The 21,517-nt window shown below is 35.6% G+C and overlaps 1 protein-coding gene across 2 annotated transcripts in view; it reads right to left on the bottom strand.

Annotated features, from left to right (window-relative positions):
- STAG1 (stromal antigen 1) overlaps positions 1–21,517 on the bottom strand; it is a 415,261-nt gene that overhangs the window by 176,149 nt on the left and 217,595 nt on the right. For both annotated transcript variants that reach the window (XM_021678881.2, XM_044920415.1), the window contains one exon: positions 13,684–13,760. In XM_021678881.2, the coding sequence (XP_021534556.1) occupies positions 13,684–13,760 (77 nt within the window). The remainder of the gene's footprint in view (positions 1–13,683; positions 13,761–21,517) is intronic.

Here is a 21,517-nt window from a genome sequence, read left to right as displayed (position 1 = left end):
ATTAAAAAATTCAGTTGATGAATTGAAGGAAAGAACAGTCCTACTAAAGACAGGAGATACCTTAGTAGTCTGGAAAATAATGTGTAAGAAATATCTGAGGAAAAACATGTAACTTGCTAGATGGGCCTTCTGGAAAAGCCTTTTAAAATGGCCAGACTAGGCAAGTATGACCTCTTTAGTCCCTTCCTTTCTCAGTGATCTAGAACTCATGTGGATGTTCAAGAGTGATTTTGCAACTACAAAGGGACAAGTATGCAGGTAAAAATGAGAGAAGGATGAAAAAAAGTCTAGGTCTTCATTCTGCTGAGACGCAGTAACAACCATGTTTTGTCTATTCCCAAATTTATTTTGCATAAGACAAATTTACTCCTGTGAATTCAAGCCACTGTCGGGCAGATTTTCTGCTACTCACAATTTCAGTCCTACTATTACAGTAGAATTATAAGCAGTGGGAAAATGAATTATTCAGTGAATGATTTTGGGATAATTGGCGGTTCATTAGAAAGAAAATTAGATTGTACCTTACCCCAAAGTTAATTCCTAATGAATCGAAACACTTAAAAACATTCAGGAAAAAAGAAATAGAAAACATGGGAGGATAGTCTCAGGGTGAGGAAGTCTTTTACTGAATACAATACAAAAACCAGAAGTCATAGAAGACCAACAGATTCACCCACATAAAAGCAACTCTTGTATATAAAAAACAACAACAACAACAACATTAAAAGCAAGTTGAAAGCATAACAATAGGGTCTGGCTTCCATTTAGAATGTAAAAGACTACCAACAATGAGAAAAAGCTGAATCCATAGAAAAAAAGATAAACTTTTCTTGAGCCCATCTTGAGCTGAATTAGCTATCATTCCAAAGAATAAGCCCCTCCAAGAAGACATGAAACAAATAAGCTATATCATCTGTGGTAGAGCGTAAGAGGAAAAGGTGGTCTCCACAAAAGTGGGTAAGAAATGAACTTAAGCTCTTTTCCACGGGCCTCAATTGGGTATTTTAAGCAAATTCTGAGATAGAGCAGAACAGAGAGCACCTCTCTTGATGGTGCAGACCTGTAAGGGATGATCTTCAACTGCTGGGGGAAAGGTAAGAAGCCCAGCTTACTTCTCCAGACTTTTGTCCCCTGCAAATTAAAACACTTAATCTGATGGAGGTAGGTCAGCAAACTGAGTCAACACCACAGCACAGGCAAAGATGCACTGTAGCCAGGAGAAGGAAAAAATCCTCCACCTGGGGGACAGAGTAAGACAAAACACTGTCCTGGACCCTGAATCCTAATACTAATATCAAACAGAGATCTGCTAGTATTGGGAGACAGAGAACTCCACCTGAGGCCAGCCACAGACATAATGGCCAGGAAAAAGAAGGTCCCTCAGTAGCTCCAGGCACAAAAGGCATGCCTAAGACTTAGCACTAGGACAATAAAGAATCCCCATACCCTCATTATAGTACCAGGCAATAAGCAATACCAGTCTACCACTAGAAGGAGGGGGAGGAGTATGGCGTAGGAGTATTCTGTGTCACAGGAGAACAGAGACAGCTGAAACCTGAGGGTGCAGCATGAACACTGAGAAAACCCCTCTGGGTATCCTACATATAAGGCAACAGCAGCCCACCACTAGAGAAATCTGAAGACTGTGGTTCACTAAAGACAATGACATCAACAACAGAACATAAAACTACCTCAATTCCTAACTAAACTAACAATGTATACCATTTTATCCTTTCCAATTTTTGTACCATGTGCAAATATTATGATTAAAAGAAAAAACCCTTTTGGGGGCGCCTGGGTGGCTCAGTCAGTTGAGCATCCAACTCTTGATTTTGGCTCATGTCATGATCTCAGGGTCTTGAGAGCTAGCCCCCCCCCCCCCCGCTTGGGCTCCACAATCAGCGGGGAGTTGCCTGAGATTCTCTCACTCTCCCTCTGCCCCTCCCCCCTGCTCATACTCATGTGTGCACACGTTCTCTCTCTAAAATAAATAAATAAATCTTTTTTCAAAAGGGAAAAAACCCTTTTAAAAAAGAAGTATCTCCTGTATCTACCTCAAAAGGCAGTTTCTTGCTTTACTCTAATACCAGTTGTAAATCTGTCCTTGTTAGGCACATTTATACATGTCATGTAAAAACTGTCTAGTGGGGCACTTGGGTGGCGCAGTCAGTTAAGCAGCCAACTCTTCTCTCTCCCTCTGCCCCTCCTGCTTGTGCATGCTCTCTCTCTCTCTAATAAATAAATCTTAAAAAAAAGAGAGAGAGAGAGGGAGAAAAGAACTGTCTAGTTAATGAAGGGTAGTGGGATATTGAAAACTAACTTTCTTCACAAAGCAGTAATTTTTTTTAGGAGAGCTAAGAAAATAATAATAGTAAAATAAAGATAATAATCAAGTAGCCTAAAGAGCTTATCCACAACTAATATTTAAATTCTGTGAGTGCAGTCTTACTATGATGCTTTGCACAAGGAATTTATTGAATAAACGAATGCAAAGGTAAACCATATCCAACAAACAGGTATAGAAAGGCAGACAGAGCTCAGGGTGGGAAGAATATCAGGCAGAAATCTGCTAGGATAATACAGAGCAAACCAAAAAGATCCAGTAAGAAAGAAATTTCTACAAATACCTCCAAAGATGAATACAAGGGGAGAAATTTTCATGTAAAGATAATATAACCAGCATTTATATGGCATGCACTTTTCAAATCCATAATTTTGTATTATCTGTATACTGTGGTGACTACTAAGATGAGAGAAATAAGATCTTAACAACTTGTCCTAGATCACAGAGCTACAGGGTTCTGGTTCTGGGACTGTAAAGTCCATGAATTCTTAACTCTATAATGGAGCTTCACCTGGTTTACCACAGGAACTTTGGGGGACAGAAGGAGTGTCTAGTGATTGTTCTTCCAAGGAAGAACTTTGGGGTTCTATTCCCAAATAGACTGACAAGCAACTAATGGAAAAATTTATTTTAGAGGTTTTGGGGACATTGATGGAGGAATAAAAGGAAAAGGGTACCACAGTTCAGAGATAAGAGCCAGCAACAAAAACTACAAAATTTAGAGTCTCTGAGATGAGAACAACAATCTTATGAGATGTCCACTGCAAGGCAGAGCTCATGCAAGTGACAGAGGTGGAAGGCTAACTGCATAATCCCTAAGCATTTGATATTTGGGAACCCAATTTGGTCACAAACTATAGATATCAAAAGAGATAAAATACTCTTTAAGAGTAAATCCAAGAGAACTGTTTGACTCAACTGATGGACAATGTCACAAAAAAATGTCACCTATTTTTTGTGAAACATTGGCTTTTGGTTACCTAGTTTCAACAGACTTACCCAAGGATATATACTACTATTGCTTAAAACAGAGATCTGTAAACACTTATTTGGAGAAAGTATCCATCCACCCAACCATTCATCTACTCATGTATTTACTGAGCAATAAATATGCTCCAGGCACTAGTTCTTGGCATACAAAGATGAGCACACCAAGAATCTTCTTCTAAGAACTACTTTATTTTTTCTCAGACTTACTGAGATTTAATTGATACGTAATACTATGTAAGTTTAAGGTATAAAAGAAGTTGATTTAATACATTTATATACTGTAAAATGATTAACACCAGAGCATTAGCTTAACACATCCTATTATATTACCCATTTCTTATTTTTTGGTGAGAGCACTGAAGATCTACTCTCTTAAAGATTTTTTTTTTTGGGCACCTGGGTGGCTCAGCTGGTTAAGCAACTGCCTTCGGCTCAGGTCATGATCCTGGAGTCCCTGGATCGAGTCCCACATCAGGCTCCCTGCTCGGCGGGGAGTCTGCTTCTCCCTCTGACCCTCTCCCCTCTCATGTGCTCTCTCTCTCTCTCTCTCTCATTCTCTCTCTCAAATAAATAAATAAAATCTTTAAAAAAAAAAGATTTTTTTTTTTTATTTATTTATTCATGAGAGACAGAGAGAGAGGCAGAGGGAGAAGCAGGCTCCCAAGGAGCAGAAAGCCCGATGCGGGACTCGATCCCAGGACCCTGGAATCATGACCTGAGCCGAAGGCAGACGCTTAACCATCTGAGCCACCCAGGCGCCCGAAGATCTACTCTCTTAACAATTTTCGTATATATAACACAGTACTATTAACTATAATCATCATTCTGTACATTAGATCCTCAGAACTTATTCATCTTATAATTGGAAGTTTATACTCTTTGGCCAACTTCTTCCTGTTTCCCCCATCCTCCACAGAACTTCTAGTTGAAAAGAAGGACACATAAAAAATAAACAAGTAAATTAAGTACAATGACAGGAATGTTATGAGGGTAGACAGTACTACTTAGGAAGGAATGTCAATTTTCTGCAGAGGCAACTGGGCAGGAGAAATAGGGTCAACAGCATTCTAAGCAATAAGATTAGCAAATTCCTATAAAACAAGGATACAATGAGAATATAGAACTGCTTTAAGTTTGGCAACCTAAACCAGATTTTGTGGTGGTAACCAAGATAAAAGATGGGGCCAGATCACAGGGAACCTTCTTTTTATATAAAGCCTTCATTATAATAAAGCCAAGCTTTTTTCTGGAGGCAATGGGTGGCCACTGAAAAATTCTGAGCAAGTAGGATCATGAACAGATGTAAGCTTTAAAAAATATTTCTGGTTCCACCATGGAGAATAATCAGAGGTAAAGGTGAAGGAAATGGAGCAAGGAGACTTATCCCTGCAACAGATCCAAATATGAAGGGGGAATGCAGAGAGCACCTAACTAAGATAGTTATGATGATGATGGACAAAATAGAGATGGGATATATACTCAAATATTGAAAAAATAAAATCTACTGAAGTGACGACTACTGGACAAAAATGACTTGTTTCTGGTTTGGTTTACTGGTGGGTTTATTCACAATAGGAAACAAAAAAAAATTGTTTGCCCCTCACTCTCTTAAGGCTTAACTCTTTTGTTTAGGGATGCTTAATTACTATGTCCCATAAGAGACCAAAGGTTCTTGGTCAAAGGTTCAATGGTCATCACCTTATAAGTGATCAATTGCAGCATCACCAATAAGCGGACAACCTGCCATTATGTACTATCTACTGTGACACAATATGAAGTACACAGCACCACCTACGAAATCTTCTTGCGAAAAATGTGTAAATGTAATCTAATGAAGTCATTAAACCTAATTTTCAGTTACAAAATACAGGAAATTTAGGAACAAGCTAAATGATAACCATGAAGAAAAACGTCAGAGAAACAAAAATGTGGGATACTTGATGACTAGGTTGTCAACTAAAAGTTAATGTCATGCAAAGAAAAAAATGTGGAGGAAGTGTTTTATATTTTGAAAAAGTACTGACAACAAAACAATCAAATGCAATATATAAATCAGGGTGCTTTAGCCACACTGGCTTCTTTGTTGTCTAATACCCTAGGTTATGTTTCTATCTCAGGGCCATTTGCGCAGTTTAAATTTTCTCTTCCCCTAGATATACGCATGGCTGCTCCATCCCCTTTCAAGTGTTTACTCAAAGTCACATTCTCAGAGAGGTTTTCCTGACCATCCTATTTAAAATCATCTTTCTATTCCCAATCTCTTCCCCCTTCTCTGCTTTATATTTCAAATAGCATTTATTGTCATTTATCATACTACAATATTTTGCCTAGGTATTTTATTCACTGGCTGTCTCTCCCAGCTAAAATGTAAATTCCATGAGGGAAGGGATTTTTGGTTGGTTTATTCAGTGCTTTGTCCTCAATGCTTGAAATGTTTAACAGACACTCAACTATTTCTTCATCAAATGAATGAATCACCACAAAAATGATACTGTCAATATGGGTCAGAAATAACGGGAAGGATATCTAAATGATCCCTAAAGTTTTTTCTTGAATCGATCATAAATTTTGACAATTTGTGTTTCCTTAGCCACAAACAGAAATGAGGAGAATATGTAAAGTCAAAGCAGCAATGGGACTGCCAATCAGTCCTTTTAAATATGTTTTCCCCTAAATCGGCATCAATAAGTTGTAGAGTACCACCAAATGTCTGGTCCCTACTCATCCATGAATCTTCACAAACATTTCATTAACAGTGGTAAATAATTTGTCAATAAGAAAAAGAAAAGTTTACAAAACTCAAGATACTAATTACCTCTCAGGAGAAGGCTTAGAATGGGAGAGTGGAGGAACACACAGGTATTTCAGTAATATTTCAGTTCTTAAGTTCGGGATGGCAGATTTACATACTTTATATATATATTACATATATTTTTTGTTCTATCAAATGACACAATTTTTTTAAAAATGAGTACATTAAAAAGTATTTGAAACTACCAAATTTACATCCTTGAGGATACCAAGTTCCTGAAATCACTAGGAGAAATTCCAATTCTGGAACACCATTATCTAAATTATCACAATGTTATAGTCAGCATTTAAGATGTAAAATCACATCTATGCATTTCTATATCACAGTGACTGGAAGAGTTATTTTTATTTTTCCTCAAAAAGTCAGAATGCATAAGACCGTGTGTCAAGGGAACAAAGAAAACGATATGCCTTATCCTTGGAAAGATCCAGTGAAAGAGTTATCTTTACAAAACAAAATTCTGAGTGGGCTAAATAAAATTTATTATTAAATATGTTGTTTGAACTTTTGTTTTTAAGTTAAAAATAGCCAGAAAGATTACTTAGATAGATTATTTTGGCTGACTGCCATAAGGCAATTAAAGAGGAAATGCTCTTTACTATCAGACCTCTGCTAAATAAGTCTAAGGTAACTTTCAATCTGACAAACCTCAGCCTTAAAGTATCAGGAAATTCAACTGGCATATATACACCAATTAAATAAATAATATAAAAATACATTTGGAAAGAAAAATTCCACAAGTCAATGCTATAAAAATTCTGTTGTATCTTTCAAACCCCTATCTTATCTCTGTATCTCCAGCATTTATCTAGGACACTGTCTAATATGCTTAGGAGGACAACAATGGTTTGGGGATGGCTTATTTATTAAGTATTAAATGCAATTAGCCTAATTTCTCCAGCTTCGTACCTCAATGTTTTCTCCTATAATCCTAAACACCGTCTTCCCTATAAACTCTTTCCTGGTTTTTCCAGTGAACTTCTATTCATCTTTAAAAACCTAGTTTTAGGGCTAAGTAACTTGTGAAGCTCTCACATCTCAGATAATTAACTCACCCTTTGGTTCTCACAGGGTCTTGTATTTCTCAACTATTGAACTTGTCAAGGTATTAGTGCAATTAGTTCACAAAGCTCTTTCTCCATTTAGAACATGAAATCATTTTCTAGAGCTATAACCTTGTTAATCTCTAAGTATATAGTTCCTAACTAAAAGTTAGACAAACATTAAGTGTCCAATAATGTTTACTGAATGAACACAAAAGTAAATCCTGTATAAATAATTTTGAAAGACTAAACAGTTCAGGGCCTTGGGTGGCTCAGTCGGTTAAAATGCTGCCTTCAGCACAGGTCATGATCCCGGGGTCCTGGAATCGAGCCCTGCAGCAGGCTCCCTGAGCCAGGAGCCTGTTTCTCCCTCTCCTTTTGCCCTTCCCCCTGCTTGTGCTCTCTTGCTCTCTCTCTCTCTCTCAAATAAATAAAATTAAAAAAAAAAAAAGACTTAATAGTTCATTTGACAGTTGTTAAAATAAAAAGTTATACCAAAAAATCCATAAAAGATACTGAATACCTAACTTTAGCTATTTAAAAGCTCTTCATAATGATTAGCAAATATAAATGTGATTTCATATCACTATAAAATCATGTTTTATAAATATATTTTAAAACTGAAAAATAAAAATCTTGAAACGACCAGGGTGTTAATTACAACTTAAATATGTAGTTCATCATATCTAATCAAAATCAGATGGGGATTTAAGCCAGTATCCATTATGTCTGTTATTATTGGCTTATGAGTATCTCATTTAAGCATCTCTCATAATGAGAGTAGATGTCTTAAACAATATAATGGAATGGATTAACTCCAAAAAGATTCAAAATATATCAGTAGAATATAACTGGTCCTTTCAAAAAGATACTAATTTAATTCCATGATTTGTTTGGTCAGCTGTAAGACATTTGGTAATAAAAATAGCCAGAAATTTAATACATGACTGAAGGTGTCCACCAAGTGGAGAGAGTACAACTGTTACCTGAGTGACTCTTTCCAAGCTACTTCAGATTATACACTTGCAGTTGTATACTAGGCAAACAGGGTAGTGGTTATGAGTATGAACTCAGGAGCTAGATGTTCTGGGCTTCATTCCTGACTTTATCATTTACTAGTTGTGTGACCTCAGGCAAGTTTCTTAAACCCTTTTGCCTCCATTTTCTCATCTGTAAAATGGAGATGATAATAATAACATAAAAGACCTACCTCATAAAAATGTCATGAGTATTAAATATATGTAAAGAATGTGCAACAGTGCACAAAGACAAATATTGGTTATTATCATCATTCAACATGTTTTCTCTTGTCTCTAATATTTTGCACTGCTAAGTTCACAGTTGTAATATTATTTCCTATTTTGTACCTTTTCAAATTACAAATGATTACAATTTCTTGAGTCTTCATCAGTTTTTCTATGTGATTATTTCTTTGTCCTTTGGCACTTCTCACTTCCAACTTTGCTTCCTTTAATAGTCTGTTTACCTTCCTCAATGTGAAAGTTTCCAAAGTGACATGTACAACACCAACTGAGTGGTGTACTAAAAAAAAAAATATTAAAACATCTCTTTATTTTTAATTAAATAAATTATTAGTAATATTTAGTATATAGACTAAGCTTTGTATGCCCTCACTAGGTCCATATTTCAGATTGTATTGTATCACAAAGGGTATCTGAGGTATCCCAAGAGAAAAATTAGAAGAGCTCAATGCTCAAGGGGATTGATATTAGAAATGGCATTCTTCACTGGTTTATTCATTTTGTAAGTTGCATATGACCAATGCAATAGATTTAAATATATTTTAAAATATTTATTTTTAACTCTTCATAAAGTGTTAACACAAAGATTTTGGGGAAAAACAGAAACAGAAAGAAAAATCTGAGTATGTAATCACAAGTAAATAATAAATATGGAGGCACTAACACTTCTTGCACAAGCTCATCTTAGACCATTACAAAAATTAAAGCCATGATGATCCAAGTGGAGAAAGTCAATTATCATATGATTTCACTTATTTGTGGAACATAAGGAATAGCATGGAGGACATTAGGAGAAGGAAGGGAAAAATGGGGGCGGGGAATTGGAGGGAGAGATGAACCATGAGAGACTATGGACTCTGAGAAACAAACTGAGGGTTCTAGAGGGGAGCGGGGGGAGGGATGAGTTAGCCCGGTGATGGGTATTAAGAAGGGCATGTACTGCATGGAGCACTGGGTGTTATACGAAAACAATGAATCATGGAATACATCAAAAACTAATGAGGTACTGTACGGTTACCAACATAATAAAATAAAATAAAATTTAAAAAAACCCATGATAATCTAATGACATCTGAAAAGAAACTGATCTAGTATTGTATGCATTTACCCTATAAATAAACATATGCTGCAAACTACACTCTAAGATAATAAATAGAATTAAATATTATAATATAAATATATAAAGAAAAAATAAATAATTACACTGTAATAGAATAATTATTTATAATAAATGTAATATAATAAATGATTATTTATCTGATTTATTTATTATTTGGTCTGATTACCAAAGGTAGGAGGGAAAAAACCTTTTGTCTATTTTTATTTATCACATACTTAGAAAATAAGATTTAGTTTAGAACTAAGAAAGTCTGAAATAATCACCAGGCAGTTACTTCTTAAGCACTCTCCCCACAAGATAAGAACTCCAGCCTTCTGAGAAGGAGCATGTGGGAGAGGAAGAGAAGAGAATAATTTTTTAGCTTTATCATAGATATTCACTATTAAGACAATAGGCTGAAAAATGTTTTATCAATGGAATATAAAATCAAAAATATTTAGACTTTAATTTGGGACTGGAGATAATTTGAGTTTTCTTCTACCATATCTTTCGCATTTTTTTCATATTTTCTCAGTGTGTATAATATTTAACCATTTTTACAATGGTTATAAAACTTAAAAAGTTTTATACATTGTGCTCTTCTGTAATGATTAGATCTTACCCAATGGCTTTTTTCTCTTCTTGTTTCTAATCGTATGTGCTTCTATGAATTTATTTAAACTTAAGTATAGAACTTCTCACTGTTTATCCATTTGAGCACTTATTAATCATAGGGTTAAAAAAGAATGGGGGCAGAATTCAGAGGGGGAGACGAACCATGAGAGACTATGGACTCTGAGAAACAAACTGAGGGTTCTAGAGAGGAGGGGGGTGGGGGGATGGGTTAGCCTGGTGATGGGTATTAAAAAGGGCACATTCTGCATGGAGCACTGGGTGTTATATGCAAACAATGAATCATGGAACACTACATCAAAAACTAATGATGTAATGTATGGTGATTAACATAACAAAAAAGAATAAAAGGCACTATGTGAATATATTAAATGTACTCTGTTGCAAAGCTTCCCTTCATAGATGTCACATTTCAATATATGAAAACTGTGCAAACTGACCTTTGGAAGACATACTTAAAGAGTTTACATTTGGAGATGTGACTCTAATAATCTGGGGAAGAAATACTATTACATTTTGCTTTATATATCACGGGCTGGCTCCAGCAGGAACTAAATGTATCTACTGGCTATTCCCTATGAACCAGACATTGCTCTAAACTGTTGGGATGCAATGGATCCTGTCATCAAATCTTTCTGAATTTTACCACAAAATACAATTTACCAAAACTAACCTTCCTCCACTCCTGGGGACTAAAAGACCTGTACAGTATTCTGAAGAAACAGAAACAATAAGATACTGTATATTTAACAATATGTAAGCATTTAAATGCAGTTTTTTGCTAAAGTGCTTAAAGATAAAATAGCCTTAGAAAATAATTAATGTAATTCTGCTTTAAATGAATATATTCTAATAAAAAACTGTTAGTTTTTCTGTCAAACAGGGAAAAAAGAATGTTTTCCTTTAGAATCTCTTCTTTCTTTATTTGAAGTACAGTTGACACACAATGTTACACTAGTTTCAGATGTACAATACAGTGTTTCAATAAGTTCAGACATTATGCTATGCTCACCGTAAGTTTAGCTACCAACTGTCACCACACAACATTATTACAATACAACTGACTATATTCTCTATGATGTCTGTATCTTTTATTCTCAGGACTTATTCATAAAGTGATGGTTTTTAAAACATTCTTTTTTGATATAGTCAGTATTCTCAAGTATCAGGAAAAGAATATTTAAGATTATGAAATAAACACCTTTTGAATAATTTTCATTTGCTACATTTAACTTTTTTTTGTAACAGTTTACTATTCTTCTAATATACCTGAATATTTGACAATATTCACAGGAATATTTTCTTAGACACATCATGATCTTCATTTTGCTGAATTCCTCATCTTCCCCTACTTATCTCAAAATCTTACTACAAAACAATGATATCCTGTCTTGAAATTTCACTGTGTATTCACATTGTATTTCCTCTCATTCTTTTCTCCCATATAAAGTGTTTTTATAGTTTAAATCTCGGTTTTCTCTCAAAGTTTCTCCCAAACTTGTCTGTACATAGTCAGCTGGTGAACTTTTAAAAATCCCAAGCCCAGGTTACATGCCTTACAAATTAAATTAGAAGGTCTGGGGATAAGGGAGAGAGGCAGGCGTCAGTTTTTAAATATCCCTAGGTGATATTAATATGCAGCAAAGTTTGGGAACTACTGTCTTAAACTCCTAGTAGTTCCTGAAGGTCCAAGATGCATTCTACTTTTTAATCTGCGATCTCAATCACTTGTGTTGCAAGCCTGGCATGGTAGTTAGTACAGTAGCTGGTGAGTAAACCTACCACTTTCACCTTAATTTGGCTTCGTTATCTTCTATTTGCCACATATAAACTCATGAAGTTATAACAAAAAACCTTTTTTTTTAATTAAAAGTAATTTCACAGAAATGTTTCAGAATACAGAAATTTTTGAATTTTAGAAGTTAATATAGTACATATACTTTATATCCCATCACAGTCCAAGAGAATCTAGGGCAGCCCCCTGTCATTAAGAACATTACTATTTCACCAGCAAGACATATAAATATTCACAATGACTGAGATAAATAATAATTTTAATAGCCTTAGGTTAGCTGGGGCCAGTTTTGCCACCATTAAATTGGGGGAAAAAAGTCCTTTGGAATTTCAGAATGTTTTGAATTACAGAAATGAAAACAAGTAATTGTGAACATTATATACATGGGTCACAATGTAAGGTCTCCCCTACCTCCCATGGAATGTGACTAAATAGTTTGAAAGCCACTGACAGAATGTTTCTGTAAAGATGCTCATGAGGGGCGCCTGGATGGCTCAGTCAGTTAAGCATCTGCCTTCAGCTCAGGTTATGATCCTAGAGTCCCAAGATCGAGCCCCACTCCCCGCTGAGCAGGGAGCCTGCTTTTCCCTCTGCCCCTCACCCCGCTCATGCTCTCTCTCTCTCTCAAATAAATAAAATCTTAAAAAAAAAAAAGATGCTCATGAAAATGTTTTGGTGTGTGCCACTAGAATAAAGGTGAACACCTGATGAAAAAGATATATAGTGTGCATGTGTTTGTTTTACCATGTATTTATAGTACTTTTTTCAATTAAATATAAATATTCCTACTACTACTAATAAAAATAGGCCTGAGCCCACCCCACTGAGAGAGTAGACCTGGAAAAAAAACAATCTTAGTGTTGAAAATCAAGAAAAGAGAACATCTATAGAAAATAGAAATCTTATTTAAATCAAAAGGCAGAATATTAAAACTAAAATTAATGGTGGTCTAAAGCATGACATAAAATGAGTTTACCATAAACAGAATACAGAAATAAAACTGTGAAAGTGTTTCAACACTTAGAATCAGTGTAAAGCTGATTAATTTGTGAAGACTAGCAAAGAAAACATGTATTCCAAGTAGAAATCAGAATATTTTCAACTAGACTGTCCCAAATAGAAGTTTAAGTTTACACAAACACACAAAATGGGGGTGGGGTTGGGGAGGGGGCAGTAGGAAGAGATAAACATAATTTAAGGAATTGTGGATTAAATGAAGCTAAGCAGGTTATTTTTCCATCAGGATTTCTAAGAACCTTAAATAAGATAATGAGCTTTGGCAATCTCTAAAACAGGTATAATATGCAGCCTACTCACACTTATTTGACCTCCAAACCCTTTTTTCTTTAAATCATTTAACATGACTAATTCCACAGAACATAAAACTACTGGCGATGCATTTATAAATTTGTGAATTTTAGGTGGTCTTCAAGAATGAATGTCAAGAATCAACTTCTACTTCATACCACTAATTTTATTATCCTTATCAGTTACCAGTCATTATTAAGTGATACCTCCATGCAATGAAATGAAATTGCCAAAGATCGTTAACTTTAGAATTACTAACATGGATTATTATATAAATGAAGAAATAGTTTATCTTCTCTTAAACTAACCCAAATCAAAATAATACTAAAAATAATCACCATATTCACCATTTTAAAAGTATAAGTAGGCAATTTGCATAAATATTAAAATGCTATACCTCATCAAATTCTTCAGTCATTTTTCTGATGATTTCTGCATTCTGCATATTTCGAAACATCTCTATTCTCACAGTACCTGTGGAACAACAGATTTTACAGTTAATTTTTTTCTATCCCATGCTAAACATTAAATTTAACCTGGCCACTGTTTGAAAAATTTTGTATCAAAGTTTTTGGGGTTTTTTCTTCCCCCAAACTCCTACCTAAAGGAATCCCTTGTTTAAGAACTTCAAAGTTCTTTAGACATTTTTTAAAAACCTGAATATTCTGTGAATTAGATAAGTATGAGGGAAAAAACTGTGAGGAGTGTTGGGGAAGGAAAAGATGAAGGCATAAAATAATAAATTTATATTGTAGGGAGGGCCCTAAGGATTGACTGCTGCTATCCAGACATACAGCTGACTGACTTAGTATGAAAAACACCCAAGTATAGAGAATATTATCTCTCTTCATGCTTTTTTCTGATAGTCTTTACCAATAGAATATTCTTCTATAAATTAAAACTAAATGTTCCTTAACCTATTAACACCTGTCAATTAAATCTGTTTTATCTGAACATGAAAAATAGCTTGGTAACTTCAACGTAAGTATCAAACAAAGAAAAAGTTAACACCCTTTCTCATCTCTTTCTTTAGTACTACTTTTATATTAGCTACATAATTTTTATCTCAAATATGATTATATAAATATTATCACTCTAAAAATAATGAGTGGTTTATATCAAAAAACATGTTAAAATTAACATAATTTAAATAAATTAAAATAAGGTTCAAAATCAATCTGGAGTTACAGAGAATACTGGCATAATAATTACATGAGGTTCAGTTTCAACTGTTTACATGTAAAATATTCAAGTTAAAAATCACAAGAATAAGACTCAATGAATCAATAAGAAAATACTTTAAAACCTCTAACAGGTTCTTTGCCAGTGATTACCAGCTCCAATTCAAACCACACTTAGGTATATAAGAGGGAAAAGTCTCTAAAGTGTACTGTACTCTTACAGGAAAAAGCATAAAGCACTAGAGAGCCACTAAAAGTCATCAAAGTGTACTCTTAATTCAGAGGCCCAATAAAAAACTGCAATGGCACATTTGGCATATCAAACTTAATTTGACTTAGTTTTTATTAATCTATAAAATGAGAAAAATGGTATTTCCCTTATTTTTTTAATAACCATTTCTAAGCATGTTTTAATTACTTGATGTACAGCTCTCTTGTTTATTTTCAGGATGCTGAATTCATTAAGTACCACCAACAGGTATCCCTCACACCCAGCTGTAGAGATGAGAGTCTAGATTGGAAGGTGAGTGAAAAGGGAAAATATTTTTAGAGTTCCTCCCCAAAAGGCAATTTTCTAAACACATGGTGAAACTTTTACATTGTGATTTTATTTTTTTATGGGAAAAACAGTATCACTGACAGTACTTAAAAGCATTGAAGACAGGTTGTTTACGCACTACAATACAGCCTTTATTTTCAGAGGTTTTTAAAAAAATTAAACAAAAAATGCACTGAATTGCTAATTATAAATTATCTCAAGTAAAAGTAACTTTCTGTCAAACATTCTTTAAAAATCACTCAAATTAGAAGCGCCTGGGTGGCTCAGTTGGTTGAGTGTCCAACTCTAGATTTCAGCTTGGGTCATGATCTCATGGTCGTGGGATCGAGCCCCACATCGGACTCCACATCAGGTATGGAGCCTGCTTGGGATTCTCTCTCTCCCTCTGCCCTCCCCCTCCCAAAAAATAAATAAAAATCACTCAAATCACACAAAACTGTTTTAACTGTATTTAACCTTGTTTGGGTCATGAACTATTTTGTCAACCTGAAACAGAGTCCCATATACAAAAAGCACGTAATTTCAAGAGTTGTTTCATGGTACTCTTGGTAAGTAAAATTATCTTCACTAAGTACTCAGTAAGCAAAAGAAGTAAAATTAGATTTTCAAGTTATTAAACATAAGAAGAATTAGTTGTTCTTGGAGAGATGGAAATATTTTATATTTTGCATGGAGTAGCATTACTAAATGGCTATATGCATTTCTCAAGTCATTCATCTGTACACTTAAAATGTGTGCATTTGGAAACTATATCTTGGTAAAACTGATTTTTAAAAAATCAAGAAAAAGGACAACGTTAATCATAGTAGTTCAGTAAAAAGTTACAAATGTCAAGAGTGCCTGGCTGGATCAGTATGTAGAGCATGTGACTCTTGATCTCAGGACTGTAGGTTTGAGCCCCACAGTAGGTTTAGAGATTACTTAAAAAGTTACATGCATCATTGTTAAATATGAGTATAATGTTCAATTCTATTTCCATGATTAATATGGCAGTTTTCATATACAGTGGAGTCTTAACTATAATTTCAATGAACTAGCAAGTTAACTCATAAACGGAGGACTATTTTGCTGTATTAATTTAGTATCATAAAGTCAAAGGCAACAAAACAGAAACTGGTATTAAAAGCAAAATAAAAACAAGCTGCATGCTTAGCATCTTTAAAAATGACTACCATATATAAGTAACAATTATTAATAAAATAAAGTCAGATGTTTAAAGCTATAATTTTGAAAATGAACAGAAGCTTGTCATTGAGGTTTTTTTAAGAGGAAAATCTTTCTGCTGCCACAATGACTATTCGAAACATTAGCCTATTCACTTACTACTTTCTAACTGTTCATTCTTCTTCAGTCCAGTCCCACAACTCTACTGCAACTGGTTCCTCACACCTATTATTTGCTAATTGTTACATCGAAGTCTTTCTTTAGTAATACCCTATCTATTCTATTTAAAACATTTGAATCATGGAACACCACATCAAAAACTAATGATGTACTGTATGGTGACTAACAAAACAAAACAATAAAACAAAACAACACAAAATAAATTTGCTCATTATATTGGTTTCTGTAACACTATATCCTTGTATTCTGATGACTTAAACTTTGATTTCTTTCACTTACTTTTAGTCATTTACCTGAATAAATACAGGTAATTTCCGAAGTTCTGTCCAACACATTTTTCTTTGTCCCATTCTACATTTTCTAACCTGGATATGGTGCCCATCTACCTCTCCCACTAGACAAAAGTATGGCAGAGACTACTACTTATTAATCCTTGTATTTAGCCCAGTTCCTCAAAAAATGCCTGACATCGTAAGTCTTCTCTCTCCTGTTTTAAGCTTTCTTTGAAAATGGATAATGAAGATAAATTAAAGATCTGAAATAATTCAGATTCACAGAAACAAGTATCTGAAAATAATGAAAAAAAAAAAAAAGATTATCTTCCACTCTCTGAAACAATTATCTGTGAGAATCCTCAAATAACCTACCAACATACATATTTTATATTAAAAAAACAAAAGGTTGTTTAAGCAGGCCCTCCTGACAGGATTAGACTTCTAATGAAGATAAAGGAAGAACTTTCAAAATTGTCATCTTTAACCATGAATAATTCCAGAAACAATAACATCAGAAAGTGACCATCAAGTTCTCAATCATTTAAATTATGTCAAACTACTGGAGAGAACATAACTTGAAACAATCCCTATGGTATGCAATTTGGCAAATGTTTACTGAAATTACAAATTAACACACTCCTTGGCCTTGATATTGTACTTGTTGCAAAGCATACATAAACTCACACACGTGAAATAAAGAAGGTACATTATTCCCTGAAGCACTGTTTGCGAAAGCAAAAGTAAAAATACATATACCCATAAATAAGATTCTGATTAATAACTAAAAGTGTTGATGATGATAATAATAATGGCGGTGACAGCTAACACTTGGTGCTCATTGTCCACCAGGCATTGTTCTAAGAAATAAGCCCTTGAAGTTAACACATTTAATCTTCACAACAATACCTATGAAGAATGTACTATTTTTCTCTCATTTTACAGAAGAGAAAATTGAGGCACCTAGAGATTTAGCTACTTGTGAAAGGGGTTTCCCAGTAGCAGATACATGGTGTGCATATATGCATGCAGTTTGGCTACTAGGTCCATGACTAACCATTACTCTTAACTGACTAAAATCAATGGGATCCATGGAGCTGTCTAAAACAATAAACAGATTTGTGTTGGATATGGAAAGATCTGCAGGATATATTCATACATGAAAAAAGGAAAAAAAGGAAATATATATGTATTTGATTGTATATCCTTTAAAATATTTCTGGAAAGATACACAAATATCTGGCAAAATGGTTGCCTCGGGGAAAGAGAAATATTTGGTTGAGGTTTAGGGATATAATGGAGCTTTATATTGCATGCCCTTTGCATTTCCTGAAATGTGAACTGTATGAATATATTACTCAAAATAAGGACATTTTAAATAAAAAATAAAATGTTAAAAACCAAACTAAAAGACAGATTGCTATTAAACTCTGCCTATCAAGCATTTATGTAGTCACTACCAATATGCACTCATTGGAGGGTAGGCTAAGAATGCTTGACATAAGTTTGCCAGAAATGCAAAATTTTATGTTTTTCTTACCAGCTATTATAGAATACAAAAAAACAGAGCTGAAAATAGGGCTGGAGAACATACCCTTGGCATAATTAGTGGTATGGACAACAATGTAAAGAAACTGTAATTGTGGTTACAGTAACCACAACATTTAACAAAACCCTCAAGAAATCATTCTAGGTGGTTTAAAATCTTTGGCATCAGACAAAGTATGATTTAAATCTCAGTTCCATGAGTTACTAAGCTATACGACACTGAAAAAAATCAATTGTTCGCTATGAAACTCAGATTTATCTTTAAATTGGTGAGAATACCACTTCAGTGTAGAAATTTTTCTTGTTCAATGCTGTAATTCCTAGTGCTTGGAATAGTGCTTAGTACATAGGAGGACCTGAAAAAATGTTTGTTAAACAAATGACTAAGGATGATATGAGAACTAAATAAGGTAACAAATGTAAAGAATTTAGTACTGTACTTTTCGCATGTAAGATGTGTACCTACTTTGAGCATTCATTTTTTTTAGGAGATTATCCTGCCCATTTTAGAGGGAAGCTGAAAGCTCTAGTTTCTTAGCTGAGCTCTAATGAAAGCCAAATTCCTAAACTGTACATATTGCTGGGTTAATGCCATCTGAAGAATGAGACCAGTAATCTCTTTTATTCCAGAACCAGGCAAAGTCATTCCAGAAGTTTTCCTAACACCCAGACCAAATCCTCCACTTCCAGAGTGGAAACAGTCACATATATTACACTAAACATCTCTGTCCAAAATGACTAGAACCCACCACAGAGATGAGTTAAGGTGATAAAGTCACTGTCAAAGAAGCAGGAACCCACAAACTCTTAACCCCATTTTACATGAACCACATGGTTTAGAGAACTATCTCACCTCATTCTCCTTATTTTCAATTCTACCCTGCCTCTATTCTATAATGACAGCCAAAGCAGGAACTCTAGCCTTCTCTGTATCCTTCCAACTAAGTACAGAAGCAGACAGAAGAGAAAACTGAAAGCATAGAGAACTTTATATTGTAACAAATCATTTTATCCAAATATAATAAAAGGCACTTTTGGGTTTATACCTTCTATGACACAGTAACATTCTGGCTCCTTCAAAATTAGAGAACCTGGTTGTGGGTGAAATATATTAACATTGCCCAAGAGCACTTAGCAGAGAACCTTCCTCAGAGCTTTCCTACTAAGCTGTTCCATAGCGCAAACAGCTTTCTATTTTAAGGATTTTCTTTTAAAGATTGGATTATAGAGGGGCGGAGCAAGATGGCAGAGGAGTAGGAGACCTGGATATCGTCTGCTCTCAGGAATTCAGCTGGATAGGGATCAAACCATTCAGAACACCTACAAACTCAACAGGAAATCGAAGAAAAGAATAGCAACAACTCTCTAAACAGAAAAGCGACCACTTTCTGGAACGTAGGACATGCAGAGAAGTGAATTCGAGGCGATATTCTGGAGGATAGACGGCGGGGGAGGGGGCCTACATCAGCCGCTTCTGGCAAGTGATAGAGCCCCGGAGCACAAAATCAGAAATTTCAGAAGTCGGCTCCGCTAAGGGACATCACTCCAGTGGCTAAGCGGGGAGTGAAACCCTCGTGGGACAGTGTGGTCTCAGGACCCTCAGGGTCACAGAGAGTCCGGGGGTGCCTGAGTGTGGCAGAGCTCCCAGGTATCGGAGCGGGGAAGCCGGCTGCAGAGACGGAGTGGGGAAGCCGGCTGTAGAGACGGAGCCGAGGCGTGGGCTCTCAGCTCGGGGTTGCCATAAACCGTGATCCAAGGCACAGTCGGGCCACTGCTCCTCCAGCAGGGACCCAACAAGCGGCAGATCCGGGGAGACTCCCCTTCCTCCCCCGGGAGAAGCAGCACGGGGGTGCACCGCAGGGATCTGCGAGGTTTGGAGACACCACACGGGGTTGTGTGCCAGAGATAGAAACGCTTGGTCACAGGCCGGGTGAGCACAGAGTGCGGCCGGAGACGGGGGAGACGGGAGTGACTGACGGCTTTTCTATGGGGGCGCACTGAGGAGCGGGGCCCTGAGTTATCGGCTCCTCTGGGGCGGAGATTGGGAGGCCGCCATTTTCACTCTTGTCCTCCAAGGCTGTACTGAAAGCTTGCAAGGAACAAAAGCTCCCGAGAGCAAACCTGACATTACTTAGCCATGACCGGCAAGTGCGGGGCAATTCCGCCTCCGGCAAAGACATTTGGCAACTACGGCAACAAGTCCCTTCCCCAGAAGCTCACCAAGAAAAGCCAGCCAAGACCAAGTTTACCGATCAATGAGAACGTCAGAAATCCAGTGCTAGGGGAATACTGCACATAAAATTCATGGCTTTTTTACCATAATTCTTTAGTCTTCCAAAGTTAATTTCTTCTTTTACTGTCTTTTTTATTTTTTAATTTTTCTTTTTCCCTATTCAACCAACATCTTATCAATCCCTTTTTAAAAAAACATTTTTGGGGTGCCTGGGTGGCTCAGTCATTAAGCGTCTGCCTTCAGCTCAGGTCATGATCCCAGAGTCCTGGGATCAAGCCCCGCATCGGGCTCCCTGCTCGGCGGGAAGCCTGCTTCTCCCTCTCCCACTCCCCCTAATTGTGTTCCCTCTCTCGCTGTCTCTCTCTGTCAAATAAATAAAACCTTTTAAAAAAAAATTTATTTTTCATTTTTACAATCATATTCTATCCATTCATACTAGTTACCCTTATTTTTGGCATATATATATAAGTTGTTCTCTCTTTAAAATTTTGAGATACAGTTTCTTCTAACAGATTAAAATACACCCTGAATCTCTAGTGTATGGCTTTGTTCTAGTCTCCTGCCTGATCACATTCTCTGCCTTTTTTTTTCTTCTTTTTTTTTAAACCTCTTCTTTCTTTTTCCAAACAACTTCTTATCAATTCCTTTTATAAAATTTTTTATACTTTTCATCTTTACGGTCATATTCCATATCTTCATCATATCAACCCTTATTTTTGTACATATATAAGTTTTTCTTTCTTTAAAATTTTGGGAGGCACTTTCTTCTAACAGACCACAATACACCCAAAATCTAGTGTGTGGCACTGATCTATGCACCAGCCTGATCATATTTGGTAATATTCTGGGGTTTTTTGTTTTGTTCTGTTCTGTTTGTTTTTGTCTTTTTCTTTTTTTATTTTTCATCTTTCTTTCCCTTTCTTTTCCCCCGGCTTCAGGTCTTTTCTGATTTGTTTAGAGTATATTTTCTGGGGACACTGTTACCCTGTAAGCATTTTGTTCTCTCATTCACCTATTCTCCTCTGGATAAAATGACAAGAAAGAAAAAATCACCTCAAAAAAAAGAACAAGAGGCAGTACCGACTGCCAGGGAC

This window comes from Neomonachus schauinslandi, chromosome 1 (genome assembly GCF_002201575.2).
Source record: "Neomonachus schauinslandi chromosome 1, ASM220157v2, whole genome shotgun sequence".
Taxonomy (NCBI): domain Eukaryota; kingdom Metazoa; phylum Chordata; class Mammalia; order Carnivora; family Phocidae; genus Neomonachus; species Neomonachus schauinslandi.
The sequence above is the reverse complement of the archived record's forward strand: the minus strand, read 5'-3'. Positions and strand labels throughout refer to the sequence as shown.